This window comes from Manis pentadactyla, chromosome 1 (genome assembly GCF_030020395.1).
Source record: "Manis pentadactyla isolate mManPen7 chromosome 1, mManPen7.hap1, whole genome shotgun sequence".
NCBI classification, from domain to species: Eukaryota; Metazoa; Chordata; class Mammalia; order Pholidota; family Manidae; genus Manis; species Manis pentadactyla.
The window spans coordinates 203,665,813-203,693,465 of record NC_080019.1 but is presented as its reverse complement, the minus strand read 5'-3'; the positions used below and the strand labels follow the sequence as shown (position 1 = coordinate 203,693,465).

Below are 27,653 nucleotides of genomic sequence, written 5' to 3'. Positions count from 1 at the left end.
TTTTTAGTCCAGGAAAGAGACTGTTTATTTGCATGTTGATGGAGTGCAAGGGCAGGGCTGGTGGTAGGTGATGGGGCTGCAGGAAGGTGCCCGGATGCTGTGGCTTTAGCTCCCAACATCTCTCCTGCATCAGGTTCACCCAAGGGCCAGGCATGACAGCTCCCTGCCTCTGGACAGTGGGCTGGCTGCCTGCCCCAGGATGGCTCTGTAGGACCTGACAGTCCACCAGGATGGCCTGGGGATTTGAGAGAAACTGGGAGCCCAGACAGTTAATGGGGACTGAGGATGTCCTACTATCTCCTGAGAGCAGTGGCCTCCCAGAGCCTCCTGCTGATCCAGGGACCATGCAGGGCACAGGCCCAGCACCCTCTCTCTGCCTTCCATTCTGGTGGCTGGACTGTGGGCCAACGCTGCCAGAAGGATGCCTCAGCCTGGGCTGCTGCCAACATTCAGACCGCATAAAAGGAAAAGGGGCTCTCTTTACTGCTCTGGCCACGCCGGCCCGTTTGTCTCCTGGAACGTGGCTCTGTCCTTACATGCTCAGAGGGTTCAGTGGTGGTCCTACGGGGGCCCTGGCCTGGCTGGCCACCCGGCACTGGCCTCAGTCGGTCTTCCTGAACCCTGGAAGGCAAAGCCCACAGGATGGCATGGGATTCCGCAGGCAGCCAGGCCTCATCCCCATCATCACCCCTGGTGCCCAAATACTGTTCACAGCTGGGATAGAGTCATCTTCCCAGAAACCATGGGTCTCCACGACCCACACCATTGCAACTCATTCCCCCTTTATGAATTAAATGAATAAAAGGAGACAGATATGCCCAGCTTAGAGACACACAGGCCCCTGGCCTCTCGGGCCCCCGACTCCAGGTCCTGTGCTCCTTCTTATATGCTAGACCTCCTTTGCAACAGAAGTCCCTGGTAGGGAGAGAGAAACTGAGCATAGGAAGAATGTAAAAGTTACCTATGAGCCTAAACTTCTGAAAGAGGGGGATGAAGCCCTGCAGGACGCTGTGGATCCGGTACACTGTTCAGAAACAAAGAGAAAAATGATGGAGTTTTGTGCCCCATCAAGGGATCCAGGGTCACTCCCACCCGCTGGCCACCCTTGGACAAAGGCCAAATGCACACAAAGATTTAGTTGTGGAATTTCAGGCAGCGGGGGAGGCTTATAGGCCTAGAGTTATTATTATCAATAACAATGACCACGAACAGCAATAACAGCACCAGGAAACAGCGAATTCAGTATCAGTTCCCTTAACTGGCTGGTTTCTGGTATCTGGCTGATTTTTTTGTTTGCCATTTTAAACTGCTTTTGTTGCATTTTTGTGGAGCTGCCCATTTTTTTCCATGGGGTTTTGCCAACAACCTCACACTGACCCTGAAAGCGGTCAGGAAGAAAACACGAGCATAAGGAAACCTTTACAAAATGTTTAGGCTTGGCGAGCATCTCGGCTGGTCCAGCCACCCGCCTCCAAACATCTATGTGTGGGGGGGACTTACCTAGCCCAAAGTAGATGCCAACAGTCTCCAGGGAGGCAAAGGTAAGCAGGCCAACCCCAAGCGACATGAACCAGTCTGCAGCGGGGAAGAGAATGGTTAGCCATGGCCCCCAATCTACCCCTCACCCCATGCCCACAGCCCCCAGCTCACCTGTGCAGTAGTGATAACACACCAGCAAGGCCCCAATGGCAAAGCAGAGGAGGATGAAATGGAAAAACTCATCTACAAAGGCAGATGCAAGGAATTATGATCAGCTTCTCTTACTCTTTTCGTAGTTAAAGTTTTCCAGTCTCTGGTCAAATGTAGCTTTATTCAGAGACCTGCTCCTGACCAGTCCAACTAAAACAGCACCCACGCCCCACCCCTTTCTAGCCTTTATCTCACTTTATTTTTCTAATACTTATCTCCCCTCAACTCGTTATAGTTGCACATCTGTGTTTGTTCTCTGACCCCCTCCAGCGGATGGAGGGTGGGGATTTTGCCCAGTGACTAGAGGTCACTGTGACTAGCCAGGCATGCAGAGGTGCCCGATACTGTGCCGAATGAATGTTAGCTACAATTGCAAAAAATGCAAATGTGTCCATTTTCAAAGTTTGCCATTCTCTCTCCCTAAAGCATGCAGTAAGTATGTGCCATGCTGCTTGGGACGCACAGCATGAGACACAGTAAGGACGTGAGAACAAGGTGTAGTCCCAGGATAGTGAAGGGTTCGACCAGGGGAGTGGAGGTGGCTGCCGGTGAGAACTAGAAGTTTCAGAGGCTTAAGAGATCAGGCCAGAATGAGGACTGAGGTTCAGAAGGGACCCAGGGGATCCTTCTGGGTTTTCTCAGCTTCCAGCCAGCCTCACAGTCATCTTTGCCTTTTCCACGTAGCACTGCTGACCACCTTCATGATTTCATGCTAATCCAAGGACCATCTGTCCTAATATTTACTAAACATTTTTCTTTAAACAGATTCCTTCTGTCCTTCAATAGATTTACTTTCAAAGGAATCTTTATATCACAATAGGCAATGGAAAACTAGGATCCCATGTCTGAAAACTACACCCAAGGTGTGTATGAGGCAAGACGGTGACATTTCAGCTGCTCCTGCTCCTGCCAGAGGCTCTGCACACAGGGACAGTCCTGTCTTCTGCATTCCCGAGGGCAATGCGCAAGGGTCAAAGGGGCATTGAGGGCACAGGGGCTCCAGGCTGAGACAACTGAGCATCTTGGCCTGGCCTGCACTTTGAGAGTCTTGGTTTTATTCCAACAAGGCTCATCTCATGGCCTGGGAAAGTCCAACAGCCCCCTGGTTCATCTAGCGGGACAGAGGCAGAGCCAGGGGCTGGGACCCAGGTCTCCCACTCCCTGAAAGTGAGCTTTAGCAGCAACTCAAAATGTTTCTAGAACTGCCATCTGTTTGATCAAAAACTGTCTCCTTTCCCACCCTCACCCTCCTCCCTGAAGCCCCCACGGGTTCTAGGCCTGGAGCAGAGAAGATCCATCTGGTTCTTCTCACCCCTTCTCAAGAGTCTAGTCTAGTCTAACCTCATGGCTTCCTCAGCCTGGCCCCTTCCCAGCTTCCCTTTGTGGTCATAAGGCCTGGGGGGGATCTTGTCATCCTGGCAACTCTTAAGCAGAAAGAGCACAGGAGCAAGGTTCAAGCCCAGGTGGCTCCACTCACTAGCTATAAACCCACTCCCCATCCTGGAGCCTCAGTTTCCATATCTGCAAAATGGGAGTTATTGTACCACCTTCTCAAGGTGATTCTAGTTTTGCAAACTGCCGAGCACACAGCAGAGGTGGGCTATGATTACTGTTTTAGCCCACCAGATGACTTTCTACCCACCATAGAAATCTGGACCAGGTAGATGGAAGCACACCCATTTCCTTACCATCTTTCTTTATGTTCAGCCTTCTTAACTCAGAGGTTGTCACTTCTCCTTAGGAACAAGAGAGAAATGAGTGTTTACCTTTGATGCTGGATGGCAAGTGGGATTTTCTCTTCCCTGCCTCACTGAGAATGGCTTTCCCCAGGGTCAGAGGGCACTCACTGCAGAACCAGTCAGGGCAAAGCCATGAAGGTCCGGGTGGCTGTCCTTGGGACCCCCGCAGACCTACTCCTCCCTCCGCAGGCATGAGCCTGCATTCTGCTCCATTTCCCCTGAACCTGGAGGTCCCCTTCTGGAATCACAGTGACCCTCTGGCTGGCCGTAACGTCAGTGCTGGGCCTGACCACCCTCTCCAGCTGTCTGTGGCCCCATCCCACCCCTGGGAATCCAGGCTGCCTCTTGCTGTCCTCTCGGAGCTTTTGTGCATTTACCACTTGTTGTGTCAGAGCCTCTCCTCCGGAGTTCTGAAAATTAGAAACTCAACATTAGTGCTCAAGCCAGCTGAGGTTCATAACAGATCTCTCTGCCCTGGTGGCGGCCACAGGTGACCTCTAGCAATGCGCCTGTTGAGTTCTACCTTTTGATTCCTGGTTGTAATTCCTTTGACTCTTACCTGGACCCCTTTCTCATCTCCACTGGCCCCCTGCCTCCTGCCACAACCAGCCCCGCCTGCTTGCTGAGTCTGAGTCAGAGCCCCCGGCTCCCATGGAGGTGGTGAGAACTAGGAGTCCCGTCTCTCACTCCCACGCGCCCTGGCTCTCACAGGGGAAAGACAATGCCCAGGCCTCGCTCAACACCTGAGCACTGACACCCCTCTCCCCACACTGGACACTCACTTGATTCCTCAGAGGGCACCAGCTCTCCAGGGTCACCTGCACAGAAGGAGAATCAGTGACCACATATCCACTACCCTCTGGGAGTGGAGGATTCACCCTGTGGGGAGTGGGTCCCACTCAGAGGCTTTCCACTTGATCTGAGCTGGCTGGGTGGGTACTGAGCAAGCAGGTTCCTATCCATCTAAAGGGGCAGTCAGCCCTCACCTGCTGTAGAAGCGCCTCTCCAGTGTTAGGGGTCTTCCAGTTTCCCACAGGAGGCTAGAAATCCAGGTGTTCACACAAACTTCTTGATTATATAAAAGAGTTGGCAACTCTTGCATTCCATTGCATCAAAGACATCATTGTGAGAGATGACTTTATTTTATATATTACTATGTAAGGAAGCCACCCACAGACAATTTAATGGTAAGTTGCCATTGGTTTTAAGGTGCTTCCTGATTTAAGCAATGCCCAAATGTGAAAAAGTGTGAAATGCAGAATTGATGAAATATGTTTATAATAAAAATACCCTGTGAGCCAGATAAAACACATCTGCACACAGATGGGCCACTAGTTTGAACATGTACCTGTTCATGCCTATCCGGATGCATGAGGAAACCTTGCTGTGTGGCTCAAGCCCGCCAGGCCGTGAGCTTGTGGGAGACAAGCTGGGTGGTCCACTGGGCCACCTGAGTGTTGTAAAGCCCCTCATCTGGGCTGCTCAGGGTGCCTTGAGTTCTACATATCTGCCTTGAGCTGCCGCCTCCTCATTATTGTGGTCTGGGGTGGCCCTCCCACCCTACTCACCCTCTGGTCCTGGTGGCTATTCTAGTTCCTCGTGATCTCTCCTCTAGCTTGCCACCTCCTTCCCCTCAGGGGCAGGCAGGACCCCTGTGATACCACCACCGCCACCAGGAGCCCCCACTCCTTTACACTTCCCATCCTTCAAGTCAACCCCAGGACAGAGACACTGGGAGGGGGCACTTGGCACATGGCAATAAACGCTCAATACACTGAACTGTCCTTCCGGCTAATGTGCACACAGGAAACACCTTCTGCAAGTGGCCAGAGTGCCTAGTACTGAGAGCACAGAGAACATACCACCAATGGCATGAAATGGCAGTCCCACCGTGTAATTTACTACATGCCTCCAATGCCTTATCTGGGGGGGAGAGAGATTCACAAATATGTGATAATCTCTACATTGTCTACAGTGAATATGAATAACTTTGATGAGGAGGAAGAAACATTAAAAAATATATGTAAATGTAACAGTTTCTCTTATTTTACACCCAGTGAAAAATTTTTTACACTGCTTAAGTAATTAAAAACATTTTTTAAACCAAGTAATACTTGTTTTTGTAAAAAATAAAAGAAAATCAGAAAAATCAGATAAGAAAATGAAAACAGTAGAAAGATTACCCACAATGCTACTTGAGGCAGAACATCAAAATGTTTCATTATATTTCTTTGAATGTATACTTGTTTCTCATTGTTTTTCTTGGGCATTAGGAGACTAAGTAGATTTTTTATTGGTCATTAGGAGACTATGTAGATTATGGAAATGTTGGATTAAATAAAGTTAAACAAGTTTTATCTGGCAGTGTACATTTGTCAGGCTTTTTTGACAAACTGGTTCATTCCTACAAATTCACACAATTCATCAAAGTGCTACCAAGCAAAGTCATAATATTCATATCTCCTTGCTGTGATAATCATGATGCTTAGAGACAATTATTCCATAAAAGAGTTTTGTAGAGATCAGATTCTTAATTTTTTCCCTTGCATGCTTAAACAGCTCAGTAGTTCAAGAGAGCAGGTACTAATCATGTCTCATTTTGTTGGTTGGGAAGCTGAGGACCAGAAAGTTTAGGTGGCTGGTCAAGGTCACCCTGCAAGTCTAGGTTATAGCTGAGAAAAGAATCCAGGACAGTCTCACCCTTGTAGAAAATGCATGCCCCAATCCCCATCTGCCAATGTTAGAATCACTCACCTTGCCACATCTCCTATATTTGCCCCAGGGCTTTTCAGCTCATGAAACACCCTCATCACCTCTTTTCTGCCCAACAAAGTCCTAAGCTTCATGTCCTTTGCTTAATTCTATTTTTCCAAAGCCACTGGACAACCAATTACCTCCATAGAGTTGAAGCTCATCCTTCAAAACATCAAGTTCCCCATGCTCAGCACCTTGGTGGAGACAAGCCCCTTTAGTCAGCAATCCCCAGTCACAGCACCTCAGAGCAGCTGCCATCTCCCACATGCTTAAAGACTTAAAAAGTAAGACAGTTCTTGCATTGGGGATACAATGAGCAGGTTTCAAGAGGCAAGGCAGCCTTCCAAACGTTCTCCCTTTACTGCGTCTGACTCTCCTCAGCACACCTAGAGGTGACCACATTCAGTTTACTAAGAAGGAACTGGGGGTCTAAGAGGATCTGAGCCTCGTTCAGTCAGTAATTATAGTTGCCATTTATTGAGCACAGTAATTACTATGTACCAACACTGAACTAAGTAATTTACCTCTGGTATTCCATTTGATTCTCATCCTATGAAGAAGGTATTATTACCTCTCCCTTCCCCATTTTACAGATAAGGAAACTGAGGCTCACAAAGTTAAATTATCCCCTGAAGGCCACACAACCAGTAACTGGCAATTCCAGAATTCAAACCCAGGTCTATCACCAAAGCCTGCAATCCTAATCACTTTTATCTTCAGAAATAGAACCCAGAGCTCAACTCAAGCTTCATAGGCAGCATTTATTAAACACCTCTTGTGTTCCAGGTTTGGCACTAAGCATTAATCCAGGTTCTTTCCTCCACATTATTTTCTTCCCATGATCCATTTAGGCTGAATTTTATCAGTTTCTTTTTTTTTTTTTCCTTTTTGCAAGAATTATTTCCTTCTGAATGTAGAAATAAAACACGCTTATTGTAAGATATTTATAGTATAGGACAGTTCAAAAAGTGAAAATAAAAATCACCCATAATTTAACCATCCAGAGGTAACCACTGTTAACATTTTGAAATTTTTACATCCAGTCTTGTTTATCACCACTGATGTGGGAATTTTTGCAAAGTATATAGGAGATCATGCTAATTAAATGATTTGACATTTTTCTTTTTCACTTCAGAGATACGTGAAGAACGGAACTCAGACCTGGACAGGGTGTATTTCGCCACTGTTTGACATTAGGTTGTTACATATTGTGGCCCTACTATAAACAGTGTTCAGTCCCATTGAGAAACTCAATTGTGAGCTGAGTGTGCAGAGGAGAAATAGTAGAGCCCGTGGCCTACCGGGTGAGCTGTCCCTGGTGGGGTGTCCAGTCCCCCGGCTCTGCCCTCGTCTTCTGGTTGCTCTGGGGTGCTGGTCCTCATCACCGCTCCCTGCAGGAGACAAGCACAAGCGGTAAGGTAACCTCAGCCTGGAACGGACCTGCGATATGTTCATGCTGGTGTCTAGACTCAGAATTCAGTTTATATGAGGACTGTGATCTGGGGGAAAGCACTCTGTTTGGGGTGTTGGGGGTTCTGAGATCTGCCACAGACTTTCTGTGTGACCTTGGACAAATCACGTAATTATTTCCATTGTTGCTTTCATGAAGATATGACAAGGCACCGAGGAGCTTTCCCTCCCAGCAAGTACAGGGGCTGTGTCACCTCAGTATCCCCACAAGGCCACGCTGACTCTGTTTGCTCTGGCTGCGTCTCCCACCTGAAATGCCCTGCCTGTTTGTCTTCCTTATCCTGAAGGTTAAGCTGATGTCACACGTCTTGAAGAGAGGCTTGTCCAACGGTCCCAGCTCACCCTCATGTGGGCCTCCCTCCTGTGCGGTTTCTATAACGTCAACTCTCTGGGGTTGACACAGTGGGCATGAGGGTCAATGGGGGCTGTGCTCATCTCTCCAGCCACCTGGCTCTGAAGGACAAGGCCCGGGTCATCACTGTCCTAAGGGTTCCCAGCCTGGAGCAGGCGACCAATCAAGACTTCAAGAGTGAATGAGTCTTTTGCACTCTTGGACAGTCAGCCTTCCAGGAATTCAGGCCTAGGCATTTCCAGCTTCAGGATGACCAAGATAGCCCCAGTGATGCTAATGCCCCTCAGTATGCTTGGGGCCCTCCTGGTCTATCACGCATAAAATTTTGAAGTCCAGGAAACCAAGTTAACTGTGCTTAAAAACCAGTGTGTATGTGACCCCAACTAGATACGGAGGAAGATGTATCAGGAATTCCATCAAGATAACAACATTGGTATTTATCTCAGGAGGTAGGATTTTGAGTGGCTTCTATGTTCTTCCTTTCTGTATTTTACAAATATTAATCAATGCCACAAACAGGCTTTTTCATTGCATTTTGCAAAATACCAAACAATACAGAAAATAAGGAAAGCAAAAGTTATCCCAAATTGTATCAGCCAGGGACAACCTCCATCAACATGCAAATGAACTTTCTCTCTATATATTCACATGCATACATTTTTTTATACAAGGTATTAAAGAATTATAGGCTGTCTAAAATGAGGACAATTTTTGTATGTGTTCTCTAGTTCAATTATTTAAAAAAATTAACCCTGGCAGAGTAAATTTGCTGCTGGTGTCCCCAGTGACCATCACAGAACTTGCCATATAGTTGCCGCTCATAAGTATTTATTGAATAAATGTAAGGAAATACACTGATGTGTGTTGGTGGTTATCTCTGGGTGGCAGAGCAAAGGATGATTTTTTTCCTTCTATTTCTTTACATGCTCCACATTTTCTACACTGTGCCTACGTGTGATCTTTCACAATGAAAAGTTGTAATTAAATAACAGAATACATTAAAAACAAAAAGGGAGGGAGTGAGGGAGGGCAATGTTGGAGCCAGACTATGGGGTTAGGGTCCTGCATGTGGAGGAGGGTTGGGGGCTGCAGCGAGGTACCCAGCCAGGCTTGGGGTCTTGATGGCTAATGGTCACCACCTGAGCCTGCAGAATGGGCAGCGTCTGAGTTCCAGCGGGCAGGTCAGCCATTGTGGATCAGAGATCAGAGCCTGAATGTAAGTCTGTTTCTACGTGTCTGCTTGTTTTCCTGTTACTTTCTTGGTGCTCTTTTGGGCTAATTACAGCTATAACATGGCAACATGCTTAGGAGAACATAGCAAAAAATTCAAACAGAAGACAAGTCCCATGTGTGCTGTGGAACCTGAGGGAAGGAAGGGGCTTATGGCCACACTTGGGGGAGAACATTTGTGAGGGAACAGCACCCCCTAAGGATCAACCAGCAGAAGACAGAATGTCCCCTTCCCGTTCAGAGGACAAAGGGACAGGTAATGGCTCCATGGTGCCTGGAAGCTCTTCTTCCAGAGCTTTACCTTGTCTGGGGTAGGTTTGCATATTTTTAAATAAGGGAGGTGGCTCCCTTTCCCGTCTCATGAGGAGACTGGTACAAACGACCCACTGGACCCACCCATCCCTCTCCCTCCTGTCTGCTGAAATGATAAGCATGGATGTTTAGGCTTTGAGTCTCAGTCTCATCATTTACCACAAGAGAACAGGAGGCCAGGGCTTTGCAAGCATTTAAAAAAATTTAGAGAACTCTTTGATTCACATAGAATATCAGGCCAAGCCCACTATGTAAAACGTGACAGAGCAGGAGCTCTGGGGGAGGAGACAGACCAGCACCAACCCCTTTCAGTCTCAGAAAGACCTCCTGAGACCCCCCAGTTGGTTATTGAGCCCTCTAACAGGGGGTTACTTGGCCTATCTGCCTCAGCTTCCTCACCTGTAAAATGGGAATATTACAGTACTTTCCTCAGTGGGTCGCTGTAAGAATTAACTGAGTGGTCACACGTAAAATAGTCGAACAGTACCCAGCACATAGTAAGTGCTGAGCAAATGCAGCTATGATGTTCCCGCTGCTGCTACGAATCAGCTTTACGTTTTGAATTACAAGAATAAAAATGAAAGAACATTCTGCTTTTCATCAGAGGATAATGTTGCAATTTATAATCATGACCAAGTGAGAAATGTTTATTCACTTAATTCTACTGAAGCCCCCATGGGGAATCGATCCTGGGATGTGATTTGTGCAAACAACTCAAAAAATAAAAGCTTTTGAGCAAGGACGCTAATGAGTATGATAAACTGGCCGCAAGGTGGAGGTGGATCTTAACAATGACAGCTACTTTTAGTTTTCACTCTGTGCTAGGTGCTAAAACTTCACACGTGTAAGAACGTAATCCTCACGATAATTCTGTGAGTTAATAACTTCTGCTATCATTCCCATCTTGCAGGCGAGGATCCCGAGGCATGCAGGGGTTAGCAGTTTGCCCAAGGACACATGGCTAGTTAGCAGCAAAGAAAGGTTGGGATCTAGGCAGGCTGCATGTTCCTCTTTAACCGAAATGTCGCTTCACATGAGAGGTGCCCACTTGAGAGTCTATTCAGTGAGCATGAAAAATAGCTGCAAAGATATAACAGAATAGCACGGCAATAGGTTTAGGAGAAGATAGCAAATTTTTTCAAATGGAAAAAATTGTCTATGTGGCCGGTTATAACTGTGTATAAGTTATGTGAATGGATAGGTGGGCTCTGGAAGGGAATATGGAAAAATAGAATTGAAGTGTCAAGGTGGGAGATTATGGGGGATTGTTTTTCCATGCAAATGCTGTTCTTGAATAATACTGTGAATACAGATGTATCTTTGCCATACCGGACACAGAGGTGGATGGCGAGGAGGAGGAAGAGGAGGAGGAGGAGGAAGAGTTGTTTCTCTCATGTTGTTCTTGAGAAAAGAGTCTGGTCTCCCCATCTTGCTTGTGGAGATCTGTCTCTCTGTCTGGGAGGCACACATAGGCAACGATGAGTGTTTTCTGCCCTTCCCACCCCAGGGGTCTATTTGGACTTGGGGTCCAGGAGCTGCCGAATTCTCCGGGATGCTCTTTCCAAACACCTAGAGCCAGTGGATGGTGCAGGAGACTGGAATTCTCAGAGGTCCAAGGACTCTAGGAAGGCCCAAGGCAGAAATTTCTCTGAATATGGAACCCTCAGAGGGGCTTCTTAGCCCCTCATCCTGCCCAGAGACCAATAGACTGTGTACGCAGTTGCCAGTTTAGAATTTTCTATAAATTACAGGGCAGGGGGGATCTGATCAAGCCCTAAACCTTCCCATCCCCCATGCTGGGGCTATGCAGGACCCATCCCACCTTTTGGGAACTCTCCCTAGTGCCAGCCCAAGCTCCCAAAGCCTCCTTAAAGTTTGGGGAGCAACTAAAGGTCCCCACAACCAGAAAGTGCTGGGGGATTGGCTGGACCAAGCATGTGTATGTGCACATGTGTGTGTGTAAAATCACTACTTCTCTAGAGGTTTCAATTGTGACTTGAGCCATTGTGCCACATGAGCTGAGCAGAGTCTTCTTCTGTTCCATACACTGCTGGACTCCACCTTCCATGTGGCTTTGCCCAGAGGGTCAGAAAAAGCAAACATACAGTCTAGGTCTTCTGTTTCTCTGGGGACTTGGCTGTGGTCTTGAGTTTGGGAGGAAGGTCCTGAAGTCTCCATGGCCTTCCCTGGAGGAATAACAATAAGTAATTAATAGCTCCTTAGTTGATACCCTTAATATATAAAGAGCTTTGGCAAATAAATAAGAAAAAGACACTGAATATTCAAATGTATAAGAACAGTTTACAAAAAAATAAATATTAGGAAAATTTGAATAATGATAGTGTTTTGATAATATTAGAAACTTATTAGTAAAAGTGAGTGGAAGGTACAGAGATTGTCCATATACTCACTGCCCCCAAACACACATAGCCTCCCCCATTATCAACATCTTTCAGAGTATTAATAAATTAATAAATACCAGAATATTTTTTAGGTGTGTTATTTATATTAAGGTTATATTTCTTTTAAGTATCCTTAGATTTGGAGATAAATATTAAAAATTTTATGATAAAATAATATGATGTTTGGGACTTGCTTCAAAATAATTTCGTGGGGGAGCTGAAGGGCATAGTTGGGGGTTCAAATAAACATAATCAGTTAATAGTTGTTGGAGTTACATCAAAACATGGTTCTTTCTGGGTGATGGCATCATGGGTATCTTGAGCTTATTTTTACTTGGCATTTTCTAAATTTTTAACAGCAATGCTTTTGTTATAACAAAATAGACAATAATTTTTCCCTGCATAAAAAGTAATATGCCACCTTATATCCATAACAGCTTTACAAAGGGCATATGTGTCTGTAATTCCATCTGAGGCTGATTACAAACCAGTCAGGTAGGAATTGGGATTAATCACTCCTCACATTTGAACTGGAGTTTATAGACAACAAAACTTCCTAAGAGATCATCTCACTGGACCCTTACAATAATCCTGCAAGGTAGGTTTTATTATCCCCATTTACAGAGGAGGAACCTGAATCTCAAGGAGATGAAGTGATTTGCGTAAGTCAAGACTCCAGAACCCATATATTCTGTTCAGTGCACCCCAAAACGTTGATCTGGGGTCCAAAACTGCTCAAAGGCCACCATGGAGTCAGGATGCAAGTGGTGAAGGAGAAGGCAGGAAGCAGGCCCTGGAAGGTGGAGAGTGAGGTTGGGAATCTGTCCCTTTGGGACACCATACCCTCTGCTTTCCTGAAATTCTGAGAGGGAGCTAGAGGTAAATCTGGAGGCAGGCCTTCAGGTGAGGCTACACGAAGGCTATAACTGTGGCCTTGGAAAAATCAAAATGGCTAACCTCAATGAGCTAGTCCTCTCCCTGGGGAAAAGACATGGAGTTGCCATGGTAGGGCTATCTCTCCAAGCCCTTATTTTAGCTGGGCATGTGGCCACCCAGCTAGAAACTTTATTTCCCAGCATCCCTTGAGCTCGGTGTGGCCGTGTGACTACATTCCTGCCAGTGGAGTGTAACTGGTTGGGATATGGGCTGTGGTGTGCTGATAAATGTTTAATGTCCCTTCAGGAAAAAGTATACACACGTATACACATATATTACACACACATATGTTTGTTATACATTTTACTGATATAAAGAATATCCAGCACATAGTTCACAAATAATAAAGCATATACAGTACTCTTTATTGTGAATTCCATATGCCTATAACTTCAGTGCGCTTTGGCGTTTCTTGCAAAATCCACCATTAGTTTTTATAAATCTATTACCAACAAGAGTGTCACAGAATCAGATTTCAAATAAACTCTTTTTTACTACCAGATTCAGCAAAGAAGTTGCTCCTATCATCAATGTATGAGAGTACTTCCAATGTGAATGCTGGCCGGTATTCTCTTCCATGTTAAGGAGCAAGACAAAAGTGACACAACAAAGGCATTTGTTCTTATAGTCTGTCGGGGATATAAGCAAACTTCTTTGCTGAATTGAACCATAGTTTTAAAATTCTGGAAAAGTATTTTCTCAAACTTTTTGTGCTACTCACAGTGCAATGGCTACAGGTGCAATGCAGTTTTAGGTTTAATCTGCATTATTGACATTTTCTTGATCACAGTCTTAAATTCAAACAATCAACAATCATTTAATTGCACATTTGTGTCATGCAATTATTTAATGTAATAAGGGCTGTGTTTTTCCTAAAGATGTAACAATGGGCTCTCATAAAGTGATACGACCCAGTTCTGGCTCTGAGCATATGAACTACTGTTTGCCTTCTATTTCCTCTTTCTTGCTTTGTGTACTCTAGATGCAGACATGGGGTGGTGAACCCACCTCATTCACGGTTCCAAACCAACATCCTGGAGAATCCATGGGAAGCAAGCAAAAGGACCCTGGGCCTGGCAGGGCTGCATGCACAGAGCCACTGCCCGCCTGGACATGCCGCTGGTAGGCTACAAGCTCAGCGAATCAGCTGCTTTCTTATTTGAGCTTCATGATTTGGCCTCTGTTCCCTCAGCTTACCCTAAGTTGTGCAGGCCTATTTCTTCTCCTTCCAGCTCTGAGAGCGGGCAGATTCCCTACTCTCTGACTAGTTAGGACCTGCGTTCTCAATTGCAAAACTCTGGACATTTGGGACCCAGGACTCTTTGCCGTCGTTCGCATTATGTAAGGCGGTGAGCAGCCTGCCCACTAGATGCCGGGAGCACCCCCACCCCCAGTTGTTGTGACAATCAAAAATGCTCCCAAACATTGCTAAATGTCCCCTGGGGGCAAAAATCACTGCCAATTGAGAATCACTGGTCTATAGGATCTATTCTTAAAAGTTTTTTTTTTTTACTGAGAGATAATCGGCATATAATATTATATTAGTATCTGGTATACAACATAATGATTCAGTATTTGTATACATCGCAAAATGATCATCATGGTAAGTCTAGTCAACATTCATCACCACACAGTTACAATTTATTTTTCCTGTGATGAGAACTGTTAAGATCTATTCTCTTAGCAACTTTCAAATATGCCATACAGTATTATTAATTATAGTCACCGTGTTATACATGACATGCCCAGGACTTAGTTACCTTATAACTGGAAGTTTGTACTTCTGACCTCCTGAGCCCATTTTGCCCACCCCCGGCCCCCGCCTCTGGCAACCACCAATCTGTACTCTGTATCTATGAGTTTGTTTATTTTTGTTTTGTTTTGTTCTTAGCAAAGAATCTACCCTTAATCCACTATAAGACATTGGGGCCAGGCAACATCCTCTCCTGTACCTCAGAGTCAGACTTCCTGGGTGTGATTCCTCACTGACGCTTCTAGCTGTGGGAGTTTGGACAAGTTATTTAATCTCTTGCTGTGCCTCAGTTTCCTTGTCTGTAAAATGGGGACAATAAAAGTGCTTGCCTCCCAGGACTGTGAAAATGACATGAGTTAAAACATGGAAAGCGCTTAGATGAATGCTTGGAATAGAGCAAGTGTTGAAAAAAACAGCAGCTGAGATGATCATTATCAGGCCAGGAATGGCATCAAGACAGCATTTGTATAATGGCAAGAGCATGTGCCCCAGGCTCTAGCACCGCTTTCTAGAATAAAAATTCCCATTTCTCAGGGCAGAATTCAGCTAAGCTTTAGAAGACATCAGTCAATAAAACTACTTGATATTCAGGTATGAATGACTGGTAACCATAAGCCTCCAGGGCACAGCTGTATATTGAAAAGGACACTTTGTACACAGCAGGTGTGCAGTACAAGTTCTTTGGCTGAAATCATCTCTAATGGTGGGATTTCAGGCAGTGGAGGAAGAGAATTAGAGCCATAAGGGGTAAACAGAGCCGTGGGCAGATGCCAAATACACCAAAAGTTGGCCAAGCTGGACGTGTCTCTTTCCTGCTCTAGCTGTCTTGGTCAGTTGGCGGTCCCTGGTCACACACAGCATTTCCAGGCCTCCAGACTTCCACCCAGACCACTCTTTCCTATTGTCCAAATTGTATCTGACCTTCCAGGCACAGCTCAATACCACCTCCTTCATGAAGCCCTCTGCTGGTTGCCTACGCAGTGCCCAACCCTCCTTACCCCAATTCCCTTAATCCTCCTCCCCGCCTCATCACCGCTGGCTGGCTTTCTTGCTAATAAAACTGCAATTTTGTTCTTCCAGCTCCAGTAAGATACTTTTTTCCCAGCCTCCCTTGTAGCAGGGGGTTGCCATGTGACCCAGTTTTGGCCAATGAGAAGTGAGTGGAAGTCGGCTGGGGTTCTGGGAATTCTCCTGACAAAAGAGACCAATGGTGCCGGTCACTTGTCCTGCCTTGAACATGAATGTGATGGCAGGACCTACAGTGGCCATCTTATGAGCATGAGGAAGAGCCAAAGCAAATGCAGAGACGTTGAGCTGCTGAGCCCTTGCCAGCAGCTGCCTGCTTTCCTGCCATTTGAGAAAATATGCCTCATTTTGTGTAAGCCTCAGTAGTCAGGATTTTTGGCATTTGTAGCAGAACGTGATTCTGACTGACACACCTTCCCTCTCCTACATTCATCCATTAATTGAGCACCTACTGTGTGATGGCACTGAATACCACAGTGAACAAGCTGCTGCCCTGTTCTTAAGGGATTTCATGGTAGATCAGGGGGCAGTGGAGCCCAGGGAACAAATCAGACCAGGATCAGTCAGGAAAAGTTCCTGAAGGAGGGAACACTGGGGGTGAGTTTGGAAGGGCCATGGAAACAAGGTGCAAAGGCAGAAAGGAAGGGGGCTTGGCCTACATGGCAAGGAGTTGGCAGGAAGCAGCTCTGAAGAATGGGACTCTGGGAAGGCCCAAGGGCACCCCTGCCTTGTTCCCTGGCACATTTCTCTCCTGAGCCTTGTCAACTCTGCCTTGTTCTTCAAGGCAGGACACCTTGTTGTACAACTTCAGATCTCTGCTTAGGGTTCCAAGGGTCTGACACACCCAGGGTGTGTCTCCTCCACCAGATCATGAACCTGGCCAGGGTAGGGACTAGGACTGGTTCACCTCTGTGTCACCCAGGCCCTGCACAAAAAGGCCTGGGAAAAAGCAAAAAAGATGATGATGATCACCATGATCATGACCATAACAAGTGCCTACTATCTGCCAGGCAATGATCCACCACTCTGTGAGGGGGGCCTGTGCTTGTGCCCATTTCGTAGGCAAGAACACTGAGGCACAGAGAGACTAAGTCACTCGCCCAGCATCACATAGCTAGTAAGCAATTGAGCAAGGGTAGTTGTTCAGTCCGTGTTGGGAGACAGAGGAGAGATGCTGGTACCTCTTCTCCAACCCCTGTCATTAGCACAAGGAAAGAAGCCACCAACAGTCATCGGCGTGTTATACAAATGATGCTGACCTGGCTTATATTTAGCCACTGGCAGAGCCCTGAGCAGTGCCCTCGTAGCCAGGGAACTTCCTGACACAGTTCTCCTGCACAGTGATCTCTCCCGACGGAGGCAATGGAACCACCGTGGAGGCAGGACCTGAGCGAACCCTGTTTTCCCTTTTAGAAGTCCGTGCCCCATCCCTCCTCCACTCATATTTCTATTATGAGAAGGAATAAATAGAATTAAAACATTTTTAAGTCAAGGACCAGTGTGCAGGGCAATGTTAACGCAAAGGGACAGAGGACACCAGGCACTGGCAGAGGGGTTGGTGGGAGGGGCTTCTGAAAGCTCAAGTTCACAGCCCGTGACTTCCTTTGAGTCCAGATGGACCACGGGGAGTTGAGACAGGAGAAATGAATAAAGAAGAAAGCAGAGAGAGGAAAGAACACGGCACTTTACTTGCACTCATATTTCATATATACAAGTCTTATTTTACACAGGAAGAAACTGAGGTTCAAGTAGGCAAAGTTACTTGTCTGAGGTCTCCCAGCTTACAGATGGACTTGAATGCAACCTCTGCCCCAACAGAGAACCCCTTCCCTGGCTCTGGCTAGAGGCCTTGAGAACTCCCCACTTAGGGGGCCCCTATATCAGAGGCTGATCCTACAAGTCAGGCTGATGCCTGACTTTATGATGCTTTCTGCAGAAAGCTCAGTTTTGCCAAGTCACCAGTGGTGCTGGGGCCTTTGCACCCACAGTCTTCCTAAACTGCATTTTCCCTTCTGTGCAGCTCACACTTCCTAAATTCCTGCTGTCCAAGGGCCTGGATCCAGGGTGGGAGGGATACTAGGAGACACCAAGTCTTCACAGCCTCCCAGCACTTCCCCACCCAGCTCACTCAATCCTCATACTAACCAGGAGGGAGGCAGGGTGGGCATTATTGTTCTATTCTAAAAGTGAGGAAACTGAGTCCCAGAAATGGAGAGGAACTTGCACAGGGCCATGTAGCAACTCAGAGGCAAGGCTGGCTTCAGAACCCTGTCTCTTGATTCAGGAGCTGCTTAGCTTTCCCGTGTCCCCGCCTGGAGGAAGGGGCTTCGGCAATGAGACTGAGTTGGATTTCAACAGGCAGTGAAAGGCAGGGCGGGATAAAGGTTTAGTGGAGGGGGTGGGTGGTGGCAGGCAGTCAAAGGGGTAAGGGCCTGAGAGGCCAACTTTTCCTTCAGGTGGACTGTAGCATCAGGCCTCGGGGCCACACATGCAGGGCCAGCTCAGTTAACCAAGCCCAGGACAGGAAATGCAATGGGGGAGGCACTGGAAACAGAAATAGCAGCTGAGAGGGGAGCAGAACCGACAGAGGGGTGCACACTTGCTGTTTTGATCCGCCTGGCATTGAAGCCCCCTTCTTCTGGCCATTACACCAAGGAGGCAAGTTAGAGCCCTGGATAATCTCCTTTAGCTTCCCAAGCTTCCCAAACAGGCATACACCCTAATTTCAACGATGCCGTGGTCCAGCAGAGCCGGCTCCAGGACAAGCATCGCCCCAACTGATCGCACCTCCTCCCTGTGCTCCTTTAATACGGAAACTCTGGAGGGGTCCCTGCCAGGACAGCCCTAGCCTTTCCTTCCTGGGAATCAGGCCTGTGACAGGAGTGACGCAAAGCCCTGAGTCCGCAGGCGCTGGTCTGCCCCAGGACACAGCCCTGAGGAGACCATCCTCTCCTCTCTGCTCCTGGCCCCTGTCTGCTGTGCGGTCTGCTTGCTCAGAAATCCCCTCTGTTCTAGGAGACCCCCACATCCTCCCAAGAAAGTCCTTTTCTCTAGCAGCCTGAGGTGGTTTCTGTTCCTTGCAGCTGAAGCACTCCAGGTGAGATAAACTTGGGAAAGGCTCTGAGGCTGTAGGCAGAGCAAAGCAGGGCCATGGGGCAGGACGGCATCCACAGACTTTACTGCAGCCACCAAGGCCTCCTGCTCAGTGCTGCCCTCAACTCCAGGCTGGGTTGGGGACCTCCCAGGTTTCTGCTTTCCCTTCATCCCCCAACCCTGTGATGTCCCAAAATGCCAGTTGTCCTGGAGAGCTTGCCCCGGAGCCCCACACACTTGCCGAGGATGGAGGTCATCTTAGAGCTGCTTCGGTTCCTCACTGGTTTTCTATTGCTTGTGTAACAACTTCCCTCAAACTTAGTGGCTTAAACAACACAAATTTAGTTTCTCACAGTTCTGTAGGTCAGAAGCCCAACAGAGGTCCCACTGGGCTGAAATCAAGGCATCAGCAGGGCTGCAAGGCTTCAGGGAAAAATCTGATTTCCTCACTGCTGCTGTGCCTCCTCCTCCTCCTCCTCTCCCTTTGCTCCCCTTCCTCCTTCATTTCCTTGCTTTGTCCTGCTCCTAGGGGCCACCCACACGCCTTGGTTTGTGGCCCCTTCTTCCCTTGTCAAAGCTGGCGATGGCAGGTCGAGTCCTCACACCGCACGGCTCTGACCTCCCTGCCCCCCTCTCCCACCTCTGCGGGCCTGTGATGACATCGGGCCTGCTCCCATCATTCAGGATCGTCTCTCGTCTCAAGGTCAGCTGCTAAGCAACTTTAATCCCATCTTTATTCCCCTTGGCCATGGAACCTGACATAGTCATGGCTTCCAGAGATCAGGATGCAGACATCTTTGGGGAGCTGCCAGTCTCTGACCCCAGGGCCTGCCGGGAGGTCTGCAGGTGCTCAACATCTTCCTTCCCAAACCAGGTCCCCTCCCTGATTCTTTGATATGGAAATTATGGAGGTGGAATGATGTCATGTCCAGACCAAACCTAGAATACCAGCACTTATTACGTGAGTTTCCCTTAGTGAATGGCTTTCCCATGCTCAGTGTCCGCACCCCCACCCCCCAGTTTGGCTAATGATCAGAGGTTCTCGCTCAGGTCTGGTGTTAGGAGCAAGGTTAGGGGTAAGATGTGGCTCAGGGAAATCCATATTGTTAACAAAGGCATCACATGCTAAGCAGAGTGTGGTCCACTCAGACCTCCAGAACCTCTCCCCTCAGTGTTACAAGAGTCTCCCAAGAGGCTTGCCTGCCTCTGGCCTCCCTTCTACAAACGTTTTGCTGGACTGCCCTAGGCTTCAGTTTCCCCATTACAAAGAAGCTGGGCTGCTCTCTATAGGGTTCTTCCAGCTCTGACATTCTATGATACTAATGCTCCCCTCCAGTTAAAGCCTTAAAGATTCATCCACTCAATCAGCAAAGAACTTGGAGACACAGGGTTGATAAGACCTGCAAGAAGGCCCCAAATAGCATATTCTAAGATACATATAGTATCTTGTAGGGAACAGCAGGGTGAAATATTGGAAGAAAGGCTCCAAGAACAAGGGGATTTTGTTTTCAAAGGAGTTTGGGCAACACTGCTTTTCACAGCCCCCTTCTCTGAGCTCCACAATGTGCAACCATGTATTAAAGGCTCTGAGAAGGCCTGCAGGAGAGAAACTTCTTTCACTCTTTTTAATCTAATCCTTCCCCAAACTACCAAGAACACAGTCTTTTTCTGGAATGTGGGCCAATGTCTTTCGGCACAGCTTTGAGAAATGCCATCTACTTCAGTCTCTGATGGGTGTGGGGTCAGCCTTTCTGTCAAGGAATCCAGACCCGGGCACTCTTGCTTCCCACTTTGGACACTGCCAACCTCCCTTCCCATCCCTTCATCCCTGGATCAGGAGAGGAATGAATCAGAAATGAACCCTGAGAAGCCAGGGGCATGGAACATAAATGGTCTTTTCACCAGCTCTGGGATCCCAAGGTGTGGGTGGTGATCCTCCTGGCATTCCCAGGCCACGGGTTCGGCGAGGGAACTGCAGTCAGCTGGCCTGAGACCCAGGGCTTGGGCCTGGCCCAGCCACCAACCTACCCTGGGCCCTTGAGCACATCACTTTCCTCCTCTTTGTTATCTGGAAGACAGAATAATGACACTCCCTAAGGGTTTTGGAGCTCAAAAGGGTTATGGATAGGAAAGTGCACAGTAAAATTATCATGTGCTTAGCCAGGACGCCGTACTGATTAAGGCAGTCTGGAAATGAGATCTGACAGAGCCCACTTCAAGTCCTGCTTCATCGCTTTACTTCCCAGCTCTGTGACTTTGGGCAAATCACTTTACCACTCTGAGCCTCAGTTCCCCCATCTGTGAAATGGAAACAGTGTCACTATCTCACAGGGTTGCTGCCCCCATTCCAGAGCTCTCTGGGAATAGGAATCATGTTTTATTATCTTCTACTATATTCTAGCTCTGGGTTAGAGAAAGTGCTTCATAAAAAGAAATTATAAAGTGCTGAATTTAAGAGTTTAGAGAAATAATGTTAGGCTGGCAAAAAGTTTCTTTATAAGATTTTTTTTTCCTTTCTCGTTATAAGATTTTCCACTTGTTCACACCCCACACCCCCCTTTTTTTTTAGCAGTCCCCCTTCCTACCCCAGGTTCGCCCGACCCTCACCCCACCACCCCCAGCTACCCCCATTTAGCGGTCTCTCCTTTTTCCCAAGCTTGAATTGTGGCCAGGAGATAAAAACTGAGGCCCAGAGAGGGAAAGACACCTGCTCAAGGCCACAGAGCAGGGAGCCTGGATATGAACTTAGATCTGAGGCTGAAGTTCAAGCATGAGGGAAACCTCACAGAGAGCAAAAGAACCTCACAGATGTCACAGTTTTCCTTCTCCACCATTTTGTTCCAAGTCCAACCTGGCAGCTTAATGGTGGGATAACAACCCACAGTGCCTAGCCAGCTGACCACAAGCTAGACAGACCTGTCATGAATCTGGGTAAACCTTGTGGCCATAACACACCCAAGGATGCAGCCAGGGCCTGGGTTGCCCCTGCCTGTTGGATGGCCCTAGGATAAAATAAGAAGGTAAAAGGGACAAAATTAGATCTGTGCAGAAAGAAGATGGGTGGGCCCAGCTTGGAGGCTGTTCATACAGAAAGACCTGGGGTTTTCAAAAGACACTCTGAAAGGTAAGCAAACGTTAGCATAAGCATCTAACTTGGTGTCTAGCACATAATAGGGGCATAACCAATGTTTGTTAAGGTCAACACGGTGATAGAGCTACAAAGCAAAGTTAACACAGCCTTAGGTCATATTAACAGAAGCACAGAGTCTATAGTGAGGAAGGTGACCCATATCTCACCATTTCCCATCCCAGGTTCAATCCTAGGAACTGAAAAGAGTAGGATCTGGACAAACTGAGAGAATCCAGAGGATGGGGGTATGGAGACCACACCCAAGAGGAGTGGCTGGAGGAGCAGGGTGCTCAACCTAGGGCTGAGTGGTGCACGGACAGACTTGGCCGCTGTCCCCAAGTCTCTGCAGGGCCTCCTCCAGGACAGAGGGCCCAGGAGAGGCCGTGAGCCAAGATGGAGGGGTCAGGACCTTGGGGAGTCACCAGGGAGATGCCAGTTTGACATATAGAAGAGTTTTCTAAAAATGACATCTACTGTGGGTGGTCATGAGCACCCGGCCATGGGAGAAGGAAAGCTGAGGAGCGGCGGAGGTGGGCTGGGATGTCCTTAGCTCAGAGCCCATTAGCCTCTCAAATAATCGTCTCCAAAGAGAGGAGGAAAATATTAATTGATCTATTTCTACTTCACTTTTAACTAGAAATAGTTCATAGTATATGTTCCACCCTGATGTGCACCCCCCACGTGTCAGAACCAAATGCCACATCCACAAAGCAGGGTTCCCCGAGGCCAGCGGGGAGCAGGCAGCCCCACAGGACATTCTGCTGCAGCCATGTCTTCTGTTTCTCTGCATTTGGCCTGTTGCCATGGACTGCTGGGTGGATCTGAGGCTCAAACAATACAGCTGGAACTGCATCAGCCCCCGTGCATGGACAAATGGATTTAGAGAGTCCCTGCAAAGGAACCACAGATGGAGACACTCTAATCCAGAAAGTGCAGGAAAAGTGCAGCCCAGCCCCGCTTGCTGCTCCCAGTTCAAGTTCTTCACCCGCCACCTTACCACGTTGAAAACTATAACCCATGGGATCTCACATACAATGCTGCTTACTTGAATTATAATAAGAAAACGACTTGAAAGGTGGACTTCCACTCACTACTGTTGGTGATGAAATTCACTCCGAGTGTACGTTGGGCCGTGAGACAAGGGTCACACTGCTTTGTGTAGCCACAGTACTTGTGTGTAATTTCTGAATCCATAAATGCGATATGTTGGGGGTGCCTGTTGCATTGTTCTTGAGGAGAGTGAGCAGTGAAACCATGGTGGAGCGTGACCACCACGGCTCCGGGTCCTTAGCACCAGCTGGACATGAGGGGATGCAGTTTGCTGTTTGAATTTTGAGGTCTAATCAGATTTGTTTCAGACTTAGGAAGACAGAAAAACCAGGGGGAGGGTGCTCCCAATAAGCTTTTTGAGGTCCCCAAAATGTTTGAAGATTGTTGGGAAAGAAAACAAAAACCTTAAAAGGTTTCCCTGGCTTTGCATCTCCTAGGTGGGTGTTTATTTAAACAGCCAGAGCCAGTCCAGACTGCTCCTTCTCATTCCAGTTTCTGTCTCCTCTCTCTTTTTTCTATCTTTTTCTCTCTGTATGGCTTTCTCTCTCATCTCTCTCTCTCTCTCTCTCTCTCACACACACACACACACCCACACACCCACACACACACACACGCAATTCCCAGGAGCAAAATCCAGAAGGGAGGCACCCAGTACAAAAGAGCTTGCTGGTCTTTAGATGTCAGACCTGGACTCAGTCCCCCTCTGCCCATTGCTGACTGCCAGATCAGTGGAAGTCACACTCATCCTGGGAGCCTCAGAATCCTCCCCTGGAAAAGCGGGCATGCCTACAACTCAACAATAAAGTCACAAATAACCCAGTTTTAAAATGGCCAAAGGATTTGAATAAACATTTCTTTAAAAAAGATGTACAGATAGTCAACAGCCTGTGGAAAGATGCACAACATCATTTGTAATTATGGAAATGCAAATCGAAACCACAAAATGACACCACTTTGCACCCCTAGGATGGCTAAAATAAGAAATATAGATAATACCAAGTGCTGACAAGAATGTGGAAAATTTGGAGGCTTCATATATTGTTGGTGGGCTTGCAAAATGGTGCAGCCACTTTGGAAAACAGTTTGGCGGTGTGTCAAAATGTTAAACGTAGGTTTCCCAGATGAGCCAAGTTCCCTCCTAGATATATACCCAAGAGAACTGAAAACCTATGTCTACACAGAGACCTGTGCATGAATGTTCACAGCAGCATTATTCATAATATCCACAAAGCAGAAACACCCAAATGTCTGTCAACTGATGAATGGGTTAACAAACTGTGATATAATCATACAATCAACAGAGAGGAATTCAGCCATAGAGAGGAATGAGGTGCTGACACACGCTACACAGCACGTATAATAAACCTTGAAAATGTTTGCGAAGTCAGGCAGAAGGGATCACCTCTTGTCTGACTCTGTTTATATGAAATGTCCAGCATAAGCAAATCCACAGAGACAGAAAGTAGACGAGTGGTTGTCAGGGGAGAGGGGAAATGGGGAGTGACTGCTGAAGGGCATAGGACTTGTTTGGGGATGATAAAAATGTTTTAACTTAGATAGTGGTGAATATTCTAGAAAACACTGACTGTATGGTCTAAAAGGGTGCATTTTATGGCTTGTGAATGATATCTCAATAAAGTTGCTATTGAAAAAAAAAAGAGGACTTCCCACATATGGTTGCTATGAACGTGGAATAAGGCCTCTGTCAGGGCCAGTGTGTGAGACTGAGCTTTCTAAGAAGCTGGTTTTGCAAGGATTCCAAAATACAGGCACCTTAGTGCTTAGGGCTACACTAGCCCAAGTTCTAGGAATTTCAGAGACAGGAGGGGGGGGGTCTCATTGTTTATAGATCTGCTTGGTTTAGACCCCAACAGAACATCCCCCTGCCCCCATACTTTACTCACCACAATTTCCCCTAACACATACTCCTGACTCAACTTTTCTGGCAGTTTCTAACCAAAACAGAATAAAATAATAAGCATAAGACCATAATCTTTCCTGTCCCTCTTAAAAGCAAAATGTATTGGCTGGAGACCAGAGAGCTGAGTCTGGGAGAAGAGGGTCTGGGACTCCCCGACCAGAGGTGGCTCCCAAGACTCAGGGTGACAGTGGGGTTGGGGGTGGGGGGAGGAGGGATGGTGGTGCTGGGCTGGTTGGGTGGGGTTCCCTTCCAGGGCATACCACCTGGGTGAGCCTCTGAGAGGCAGCAGGGACCCCCTCCCCCAAGACCCAGCTCTCTCTGCCAGAAGTTTCTATGAGTGAGGCAGAGGAGACAACTGGCCTTAAGGTCCCCCCAGGCCTCCAGGCCCAGAGCAGGACTCAAGGGGCTTCCAAAGGAAGACAGGAAGTCAGCTGCCTCCGCTGTCTGCTCAAAGCACAGAGGCTGGGACTTTGGGGCGAGCAGCCTTGCCCTCTAAAGCTGATCAGTCGCACAGGGCAGAGTGGGGCAGGTTCCAAAGATCTAATCAGACCCCTCATTTCACAAATGAGAAAACCGAGGCTCAGAAAGGTCAAGGGGTTTTCTGAAGGTGCGCAGCCAAGTTAGCAACAGAACTGGGAGTCCGGTCGCCTGCTGCGGCCCGGCATGGGCTGGCTGGAGCCTCAAAATAACCCAGGGTGGGGAATCTTTGTCACCCACCTCTGACTTTTCCAGAGATGGAGAGTGAGGTGCTCACCCAGTTGGGAAGGTACCTGATTGGGATCCCCAAGTCTCTTAACCATCAACCCCCCACCTTGCTGTGAGCCTGAGCCCGGCCCATTACCTGCGGTCCCGAGGTCTGTCTGGGTTGCAAGGAGAGCTGGGTGTGTGGACGGTGCTGATGCCAGGCTGGGCAGGAGGAGGAGGCTGGGGAGAGGAGGCCCGACCGCACCCCCGTGACAGGGAGGGGGCGGGGCATGACGTTGCCCTGGGCTCCAGGGGCATTCCTTCCTGCTGGCGCTATCAGCCCCAGGCCCTCCTGTCCCATTTGCCTCTTCCCCATGACACGTCAGGGGCAGCAGCTGGGGTAGCTATACCCCAGACCTGTCCCCTGGGCATGGATGCCTCTGGCTCCAGGGGGCAGTGATGGGGGGCGCTGAGCCAACCTCTAGGCAGGGAGGAGGAGGGGTGTTTCCTAGGTCCCCTCTCCACCCCATTGGCGAGGCTGACTCAGGGCCTAGCCATGTGGGCCAACCCAATGCTCCCAGGAAGGGAGAGGTTCGGCAGGCAGCAGGAGAGGAGTCCCAGCATCAGGGGACTGGCAGTGCCCTCTCCTGGTGAGGAAACTGGACAAAGGCTAGAAGATCCACTGCCCAGAGCAGGTAGAAAATACAGGTCCCAAGAGGGAGGAGGGTGGGGACTGACTTCTCACAGCCGAGGCCAGGAGAAATCCAGCTCAGCCTGCCTCTGCCTCTTGCTCACTTACCAAACACTCTGGAAGCAGAACAAACAGGTCCTATGCTTCCCTGGGGAGCACTCAGGCCAGAGGGAGAAAGGCTGTGACAGGCCCTATGAGAGCAAGACTCAGGGAGCTGTGGGTCTCCAGGAGGGCTTCCTGGAAGAGGGGTCTCCTGGCTCCTAAGCTCAGCCCAAGTCCTGGAGTCATCCTTGCCCCTCTGTTGTCTCATACTCCGTATCTGACCTGTCTGGAAAACCCTGTTGACCTCACCTGCCAGTATCCCAAATCCTGCCCTTCTCTCCACCTCCATGGCAACCAACACAATCACTAGTGTCTGCTCCTGCCCTGGCCTGTCATCTGTTCTCATCAGGGCAGCCAGAGGGATCTGGTTAAACCCTAAGTCAGCTCATGGTCCTCCTCCCTCGGCACCCTCCCAGGGCTCCCACCTGACTCAAGTTCTTACACAGCCCTGCACTATCTGCCACCCACGTCTTGTTATCTCTGACCTTAATTCCTACAACTTCCTCCCTTACTTGGCCCAGTCACCCTAGATGTGCCCCAAATACTCCAGTTAGGTTTCCTTCTCAGGACCTTTGCACTGGCTGTTCCCTCTGCCTAGAATGCTTTTCCTGGCTCCTTCCGGTCTCTACTCAAATGTCCTCTTCTCCACTAGGCCATGCCTGACCACCCTGTACAAAGCAGTAACCACCAGCATCACCTTTTCCTCTCATCCTGCTTCACCATTCCCCATCTGACATATTATATATGTTCCTCTTGTGCGTATTTCCTTGTTATGTTTTTTTATTTTATTTTATTTTTTCCTTGTTATGTTTTGATTACTCCATGATCTAGGACAGTGTCTGACACACAGTAGGCGCTCAACAAATTCTGCTGAATGAGTAAATGACCAGAAAAGGTAGCCCAAGACACATTCCAAGGGCATTCCAGGCAGAGGGAACCATGTATGCAAAGGCTTAGAGCTAAGAAGCATGACTGTGTGGAGGATCTGGGAACAATTCAGTACAATGTGAAGTGGGGGCTTTAAGGGCTGGAGGAAGGGAGAAGGGAAAGCAAGAGAGGCAGGACCTCAGAAGCCAGACCAGGAAGGTGGGACATCATCCTGAGACTGATGAGGAGCCACAAAGAGGGACACCATCAAATCTACCTTTTAGATGATGATTTGTTTGGCTGCTGTATTGGGGATTGCTGAGGAAGATGTGAGGGGCAGGCATCCAGTGAACACAAGCCATGTCAGGGGTGATAAGGACTAGGGACAGGATCACTGCACTGTCCAAACAGTAGCCACCAGCCACATTAAGGTCATGGAGTCCCTGAAAGGT

At 48.1% G+C, this 27,653-nt stretch overlaps 1 protein-coding gene across 11 annotated transcripts; it reads right to left on the bottom strand.

Moving 5' to 3' along the window:
• TMEM40 (transmembrane protein 40) lies at nt 1-26,451 on the bottom strand. 11 transcript variants are annotated; one of them, XR_008999050.1, is made up of 12 exons: nt 11,652-11,732; nt 10,876-11,001; nt 7,484-7,573; nt 6,323-6,376; nt 4,211-4,246; nt 3,806-3,838; nt 3,378-3,425; nt 1,651-1,722; nt 1,501-1,575; nt 962-1,024; nt 537-621; nt 1-439 (listed from the first exon to the last, which is right to left on the bottom strand). XR_008999050.1 is itself a non-coding variant. In XM_036911410.2 (12 exons), exons 1-12 carry the CDS (start codon nt 25,857-25,859, stop codon nt 602-604), a joined length of 855 nt encoding a protein of 284 aa, XP_036767305.2. In that variant the 5' UTR covers nt 25,860-26,451; the 3' UTR covers nt 1-601. The 11 variants fall into 11 exon arrangements, 10 of the variants coding, with proteins under 10 accessions (XP_036767305.2, XP_036767309.2, XP_057362479.1 ...); XM_036911410.2 differs by adding an exon at nt 25,699-26,451 and having other exon boundaries at nt 1-621; nt 10,876-10,997; XM_036911414.2 differs by adding an exon at nt 25,699-25,837 and having other exon boundaries at nt 1-621.
• Nucleotides 26,452-27,653: the final 1,202 nt, after the last annotated feature.